At 36.6% G+C, this 8,483-nt stretch overlaps 1 protein-coding gene across 1 annotated transcript; it reads right to left on the bottom strand.

Annotated features, from left to right (window-relative positions):
- Positions 1 to 1,417: 1,417 nt before the first annotated feature.
- Positions 1,418 to 2,930, bottom strand: LOC131618184 (uncharacterized). Its single transcript, XM_058889446.1, has one exon. The coding sequence runs from the start codon at positions 2,379 to 2,381 to the stop codon at positions 1,806 to 1,808; it is 576 nt and encodes a 191-aa protein (XP_058745429.1). The 5' UTR covers positions 2,382 to 2,930; the 3' UTR covers positions 1,418 to 1,805.
- Between the last annotated feature and the right edge of the window lie 5,553 nt (positions 2,931 to 8,483).

Here is an 8,483-nt window from a genome sequence, read left to right as displayed (position 1 = left end):
AAACTCTCAATACTCATGTTGAACTCTCAATACTCGTGTTGATGCATTGTGAGAATTGAGAGAAAGTGTTAATAATATATAATAGATATATTATTGTAATTGGACAAAGAGTATTTAATCTATTTATGTTTTACTGCATATTCTCTTTATAAATATTATTCTTATAACCTATGCTATTTATTTTTTATGAAAACTCAAACACTTTTCTCTTTAATCTGTCATCTCTATTGTTAACAAAACTTAGATCTGCATATATCTTCTAATTTTTCTTCCATTGATTCTAATGTCAGTATAATTAGTTTTCATGTTATTTAAATCTGAATTTGTTGAGTTTAGTTTTGGCAATTTATTCTAAGGGTGTTAATTTTGAAACTAATTTTGATTTTCATGCTAACTTTTTCTTGGTCAACTAATTTGAATCTAAAACCCTTGAATTTGGTTTTCACTAAGGAAGAAGCATGACAGTAGCTAGATTTACTGATTAATAGTATTAACTTGTGTTCTAAAGCCATAATTCAACTAGTCAAACGACATGACTGGGCAGAACAAACTAAGCAAGAAATTAATTGCATTGCTAGTTTCAGGAAATGAGAAAGGAAATAAATTTTAAGCCTATATAACTGGAAAAAAAACAGTCAATACCATAATAAATCTGTACCAACTATGGTTCAAATCTTTTCAATTTTCTTCTAATTTTATCCATGCATTTACTCTCCTTAAACATGTTTGGTTGGTTGAGCAAGAAAAGGAATAAATTGAATATCAAACTCTGCCACCTTATATTTTCCAACCGCAATGAACCTACTCAATCCATGTCCTATGAAAATCATAAACTCTAGAATGAATGATTATACACGTCAATAAGAATATAGGTTCCGACATTCACGCAGTCAGCCACATCAGTAGTTATTGAATCAGGATCCGACCGTATAGATTTCAAAAACTAAAATTGAGTTTGAAATCTGCACTGCCAAAATTTTATCAACTACAATCAATATGACCGAACGTGTAAATTTGTAAAACTTGCGAGAACATAATGTCAAAATTCCTTTAACACATCAACATATGGTGTGTTTGGTTTAGCGTTTGAAACTAGAAACGCACGTTTAGCAGCCCTCCCACCGTGATTTCTAGAAGCTACAAAGTGTAGCTTCTGGCCAAACGTGCGTTTTGCTGGCTTTCCACCGTGTTTCCAAACACGCTAATAGAGGACTTGATATTTAAAATGTGGCAATGAAATGTTACATGATTAACTATGCAAAGCATTTCTATGCACTTTCTACCTAATTATTAGCCTTTGCAACCACTCAAGACAATAGATTCTATACGAAGAAATCTGAAGAAACTCCATAACAGTTGCATAATAATCACTACATAATAGAACTATATCTAAAGAGCTCTTGATATCAATAAGGGATTAACTAGAAAACAAAATGTAACACTAAGATTGTATATTGTTAATCCATCAAATACTCCCAACAACATCATTGTACATTAAACATGTTAGAGAACAACAACAAGAACAAAAACCAAAGAAGTACAACAAAAGGGCTTCTTCTGTTTCTCATTAGTAGTATAACCCAATGTAAAATGTAACTAAAATGGAAAAAAAAAGAAAAAGTTTACATGAAATGTGAAAGGGAAAGGTAAACTAACAATAACAATATACAAAGAGTACCACCAATTGTTCCAATGATTCCACAAACCCAAACATTTCCCTATGCAGAATCTCCTCCACCAACAAAGAATAATTTCAACCCATTAAAATGAAGAAAGAATTAATAACAAAAGTGAGTAAATTTTTATCAAGAAGAAGAATTCTCGTATCTGTCATCACTGCTATTCAAAAGCTGTCTCCTTTTGATTACCAAGAACCCAACCATACCAACCTGAAGAACCGCCGCAATGCCGAGGAACAAAAGTCCCACCTTTTTCCCAGCATTCATTCCTTGTGGCGGCAGAGGCGGAAGCGGAGGTGGCGGCGGAATATAAACACGGTGGTGATGGCGGCGGTGACGGTGGTGTGGAGGAGGTGGTGATCTTATTTCGTCGGGGTCGGGGCTCCGAATATCGTCTTTGGGAGGAATGTGATGGCCTTGGGGTGAGGAAGGTGAGGGAGCGGAATTGGGATCCAGAGGAGGAGGTGGTGGTGAGGATGGCGGAGGAGGAGGTGGTGGAGGAGGTGGTGGCGGCGGAGGTGGTGGAGGCGGAGGTGGAGAAGGTGACATCATAAAAACAGGCGGTTGTTGTTGTGGTTGTTGTGGTTGAAATTGAGAATCGTTTCCTTCATATATCTGAGATTGAACAACAAAAGCATAAAAGCTAAGAAAAAAACCGAAAATCAAAAATCCCAATGGCGAAAATGTGGAAGAAGAATCCATGGAACAAGAATAACAATCGAACAATTTGGGATTCCAATACAAATTATTAGGGTTTGTAAATACAAAAGGGGTTTTCTCCACATCTACACCCAGGTGAAAAAAATTCCAATATTAACGAAAAGATCCCGCGGAATCGAAATGGGTACAAATCAAAATCGTTGATTGATGATTATAACGATGGGAAATCAAGAATGAAGGCATCTAGGGTTTTTGGCGTTTCAGCCCCCAAAAACGCAAAAATGGGGGTCGTTTTAGAGGAGGAGAGAAAGAGAGAATTGAAAAATGAAAAATGGGAATCTCTTTCTCTCTCTTTCTCTCCGAGATTGTAAATGAGAAATGAGAGAGAATTGGGGTGGATGATAATGGAATAGAAGAGGAAGAGGAAGTTGTTGCAGGGAGAGAGATAGAGAGGGAGGGAGAGAGAGTAAACGAAGGTTCAACGGTTGGGGGAAGCTAATTTAGGAGAGTAATGAGCTAGCAACATGGAACGAATCTTCCCACCTGTCATCACTCTAGATTTATTTCCTATGTGTCCTCCCTCTTTTTGTTACTTTCAATTATTTTGTATCTAAGGAGATTATTAATTGTTTTTGTAACTATTTTTTTTATAATCTAATGTTTATTACCATTAGTGTCTTTAAGAGACCATCATGTCACCAACGTGTGAATATCATTTTAACTCTTAGAATATTAATAAGTGGAGAAAAAATCATTAAAATTGCATTAGAATTAGAATTAGAAATTGCCTTAAAATTTAGGATAATTTTTTCTAAAGTGATTTATAGTTTGGGATAATAGGACTTCATGCTAACAAGAAACAAATAGAGGCAAGTTAGAGGATTTAAAATAATTTTCAGACAACTCTAAAAGCTTAATCTAAATTTCGTTAAGAATTCATCGCACAGATTACCCTCTTTAAGAAGGTGAGAGAGTTGGAAAGTCTAATCATTAATGGATGTATTGTTTGATAATGGTGAGCAACTTTGAATTTTGTACTAGTAAAAAAGTACAAATGTGCATGGTATCCTTACAAGGATAGAGAATACTCAGAAGCCTTAGCAGGTTTATAACAATTTAAGGTTATTGGAGTTTGCCCGCGGCGGAGAGAAACTCTATATGGTGGTGTTATGACGTTTATAGTGATTTTAGAAGACCTACTCATGTGAGGTGAAAACTGTGTATATCAACGTAATGCTTAGGATATTATATGCAAGTTATGATTTCCCTTGCCCCGTTAGTAGAGAAGTATTTATAAAGGCCTTAGGACTAGGGTTTTTTAGGGAAGGGCTATCGCCTACTCAATCAAAGATGGACCTTTGAATCTCTATTCTCTAGAGAGACGTGGGCAAGCTACTGACCCTGCCTTCTTTCTGGCCAAGAAACGTCTTTTCCAATGTTTCCCATATTTGGGTGAGAGTAGGGTACTTAGGGCGAGGTGATACCTCCTTGAAGGCGACATATGGTCGTCGCCACTCCTAGGGGGTTGCACAGCTTCTGCCCTTGCCAGATCTTTTACAAATGTAACACTACAAATTCCTTCAAACACGAGGACTTTGATAAAGGGTGAGGTGTTTTTAGACCATAAAATGGAGGAGTATCCTAATACCTCAAGTTTTTTGGTGATATGCGTCATGAACCAGACCAACTAGGCTTTGTGTTTTAAGGAGAGGTTATGTTGAGCACGAATGATGAGACTACAAGCCCCCCCACGCAAAGTTATATGGAGCCTAGTTGATAAAACTACAAGTACCTTAGGCGAGGCGTTTGACCTCTCGGGCAAGACTTGTATCAAGCCCTTAGACAAAAACTTAAGACTAAGACCCTTAAGCTAAACTTTAGTAATTCTACCTGGGCGATATATATATATATATATGTTATGGCCCGGCTCGAGGAAACTCTAAGGCTCTTAAGCAGGGAGTTAGATAGTCTGGGAGATCTCAATCCCTCAAGAGAAGTTATATTAAACCTGACTCGTGAGACTATAAGTTCCCCAGGCGAAGTGTTGGACCTCTCAAGTGGGACTTCTATCAAGCCCTCAGACAAGACTTAAGACTAACTCTCTTAGGATAGACTTTAGTCAGCCCGAGGAAATTCTGAGTCTCTCAGGTGGGGAGTTAGATAGTTTATTTGTATTACCCTAAAGGGCGGAAAGGATCTCCACTAGGAAGTTTAGTATATAAAATATTGCCTTAAGAGGCGGCAAGGATCTTCACCATAAAGTCCAACATACAAAATATTTCCTAAAGAGGCGACGAGGATCTTCACCATGAAGTCCAGCGTACAAAATATTGCCTTAAGAAGCGGCAAGGATCTTCGCCATGAAGTCTGGCATGCAAAATATTCCCTTAAGAGATAACAAGGATCTTCGCCATGAAGTTCAGCGTACAAAATATTACCTTAATAGGCAGTAGTGATCTTCGCCATGAGATCCAACATACAAAATATTGCCTTGAGAGGTGGCAAGGATCTTCATCATGAAGTCTAGCATATAAAATATTGCCTTAAGTGGCAGTAAGGATCTTCACCATGAAGTTCAGAATACAAAATATTGGAAAATATCCTTCTTGGTCATAATTATTCAAGAAATTGTTCATAGGTAAATACTTATGAGTAATCTTAGTTGTAATAAAACTTATGATAGAGAATGTTCCAAGTCTCGGGAAAGAGTTGTACGTCCAGTTTCTGCAACGTGTATACTATATGAGGAAGCTTCCGAATATGCGACATGGACCTTCCTAGTTAGGTTGTAGTTTTCCCTTCTGTGTGGGCAAAATTAATTGCTTTAAAACTATATATATATATATATATATATATATATATATATATATATATATATATATATATATATATATATATATATATATATATATCTTTGTGTGTGTGTGTGTGTCTCGCATATCCCTTAGCTTGACTTTGGAATTATTTCTTCTGGCAACTCTATGTTTGACGGCAAATTATTGAACATGGGTGACTTCTCTTAATTCGATGACCTGTTCCGCCGCACATTCCAATATCGCCTTGTTTACCTATTGATCAAACTGGGAGCGTCATCACGAGGGCATGCAATATCTAAGTCCAACATGGTGTATGCTTCATATACCATGGCGAATGAAGTTTCCTTGGTAGTAGAGTGAGATAAGGTGTGATATGACTATAATATTTCATGGAGCAGTTATGCCCATATGCCTTTGGCATCATTAAGCTTTTTCTTGAGTCCCTTAAGAATTACAGTGTTCACCGATTTCAGCTTGCCCATTGGCTTTAGATTGCACAATAGATATGAACTTTGTTTGTACTCCTAAATCTCGGCAAAGTTTCATGACCATAGCGTTGGTGAACTGGGTCCTGTTAGATCCTACTTAGAAGGTTAAGATTATTCAAGAGAAAATGAAGGCATTGCAAAGTAAGCAGAAGAGTTAATATGATAAGAGGAGGAAGACTCTTAAGTACCGAGAGGGTGAACATGTGTTTTAGAGAGTCACTATAGTGATTGGTGTTGGTCATGCGTTGAAATAAGCTTACTCCTCATTTCATTAGTCCTTACTAGATTATCCATAGAGTCGGAGTTGTAGCTTATCGAGTTGCCTTACCACCGTCTCTTTCAAACCTTAATAATGTTTTTCATATACTCATCTTTAGAAGTATATTCTTGATATGTCTCATGTGAATCAAATGGATGATGTACAAGTGAGAGATAACTTGACTGTTGAGGTATCCCTTGCGGATTAAGGATCGAGAGGTGAAGAACATAAGAGGTAAAGATATTGCTCTAGTGAAGGTAGTACAGGGAGGACCTGCTGGAGGTAGTGTAAAGTGGGAGCTGGAAAGTAAGATGAAGGGATCGTATCCAAAGTTGTTCTCTTTAGGTAATTTTCGAGGACTTAAATCCTTTCAAGTGGGGAGAGTGTTGTAACATCCCAAATTTAGTTATCTATTTTTTTATTTTATTTATATTATTTTATTTTATTTATTTGAGTGATATATGTGTTTTATTAGAATTATTTTTAAATTATATTTAATTAATACAAGAAATAATAGAATTATTAATTTATTTGAGATAATTGAGTTCATTATAATAATTAGATAATTATGTTATTTTAATTTAATTAGAGTGCTATTTGAATTAAAATGAAATAATAGAAAAATAGTAGAAAATAGAAATTGAGTAGGTTGTGAGGAGAGTTGAGATGTGGGAAGAGGATAAGAGAACAAGGGTAAATTAAATAGATAAGTGAGGTAGAGTTTTGTCAGATCGTGAAATTTTAAAAGGTTGGGAAATGAGGCAGAAAGCTAGAGCGGTCATAAGAAGGATATGAGAGGTTGATCCCAAAGGCCACGAGTTCATCGATCTGCAATTTTGAGGTAAATGCGAAAACTACTCATATATTGGGTGTTTAGGTAGTCAGGCAATGAGGGATCCTTACCCTCATATCGTCTTCTTATTATTATGTGTTTGTGTTATATGTTTGTGGCCAAAGGGTTTTCCTCAAAACCCTTCTGAATTGATTCTTGAGTACTATTCTATTGTTATTACTTGAACCCTTGTTTATGCATAGTTATTGTATGATAATCTTTTGTTGTCCCCATGAGGAAAAATTTTAATAATTGAATTATGGTATATAAATGTATGTGACCATTGATATGGGTTTTAGGGGATGTTGGGATCGATTGTGCATGAAACTAGATAAACCGTAAAATTCAGACAAATCCCAATAGTTGAAAAAATTAAAAATCGAGTCGACTTAAGGGGGGTTACGCGCTAGATTGGCAGCGCTGGCACGCAATCGGCTCGCGTGTGCGAGGCCTCGCCTTTACAATGATGTCGAATCATAGGATCCGCGACGGCAAAGCCGTGGTAGGCGGCGGGCGCGCGGCTTGAAGCCACAATTGTGTGGGTGCGGGTATGTGCTGAAACTGACCGTGAAAGGGCGGTGGTAGCCGCATAGGCAACTTATTCCAGAGGGCTCGGGACAGTACCGGTAGCGGGTCGTAACGCAGCGGCGGTAGCAGTGATCAGCATCGATGAGCATAGGCGTGCGTGGAGGGGTGAATCGCCGGGTTTGGGCGGCAAGTCAGGGCGGTTGGCGTGCGGCGAATTATTGTTCGGGTTTGTTGTCTAATTTGGCAAGTTTTGAGCAATTTTAAATTCGGTGACCTTTCGTTACCTTTTTTATAAGTTTAAGAATCAAATTTGTTATGTGGGAGTTTGTTAGAGTTGTTATAGTGTTAACATAGTTGTTTTCGAGTTGTTTTTGAGTTGTTTTAGAGAGCTTTAGAGTTCGCCTCAAAACTTTATCATGTTTTGAGTTGACTCTATTAATCTTGTAAAAGTTGTGAAATTATTATTATTACTTATTTAAGGTCACCAAGCCAAAAGAGTTGAATTTTTAGTGGTTGGGAAATTTAGAGTAAGGCTTTTGAGTTGTTAGAGTTAAATATTGAGAAACTATGACATGTTTAGAGTTGTGCTTGCCAGTGAGTAATTATTTTATTACTCTGTTGATGGACTTACATGAGTACTAATAATATTTTATCCTATTGATGAGTAATTGTGATTATTTATATAAATATATTGAATTGAGATGTAATTATATACTATGTTGAGTTGAGTAATTCAGAGAGGAATTATAGTGCTGGCCTTTCATTGGCAATATTGTGGATTCAGAGAGGAGCCTTTTTGAGTTCAAGATGTGGATGTGATCTATTGTTGAATATGAGTTGTGAATGCTATTATTATGATTCGTGCATTCATGTATATCAGAAATAGGCAGGACTTTGATCCAATGAGGTCACGGCTCAGAGAGGAATCAATGACGTTCTCAAGTTTAGAGAGGAACCTGACACATGGATAATTCAGTAACATAACTCTGATATCCAAAAACTTGGTATCACATCCATTTTGGAGGAGAATTACATAACATTTCGTATTTATTTTGTAATTATTTGTGGGTGAGAATTAATATGTGTGATTGATGTTAATGTTATTGGAAATTATCCTTGTTGTTTTATACACCGATAACGTTTGTGAATTTATTCTCACTCCTATTTATTTTGTTTGTGGTATTTTATACTCGCTTGGAGTACATATAATCAGGTAGATGA

This window comes from Vicia villosa, linkage group LG7 (genome assembly GCF_029867415.1).
Source record: "Vicia villosa cultivar HV-30 ecotype Madison, WI linkage group LG7, Vvil1.0, whole genome shotgun sequence".
Classification (NCBI taxonomy): domain Eukaryota; kingdom Viridiplantae; phylum Streptophyta; class Magnoliopsida; order Fabales; family Fabaceae; genus Vicia; species Vicia villosa.
This window is presented reverse-complemented; position numbering and strand designations above follow the sequence as displayed.

Coding starts and splice junctions, on each gene's coding strand:
- LOC131618184 (XM_058889446.1), bottom strand. CDS start 2,381: ATGGATTCTTCTTCCACATTTTCGCCATTGGGATTTTTGATTTTCGGT.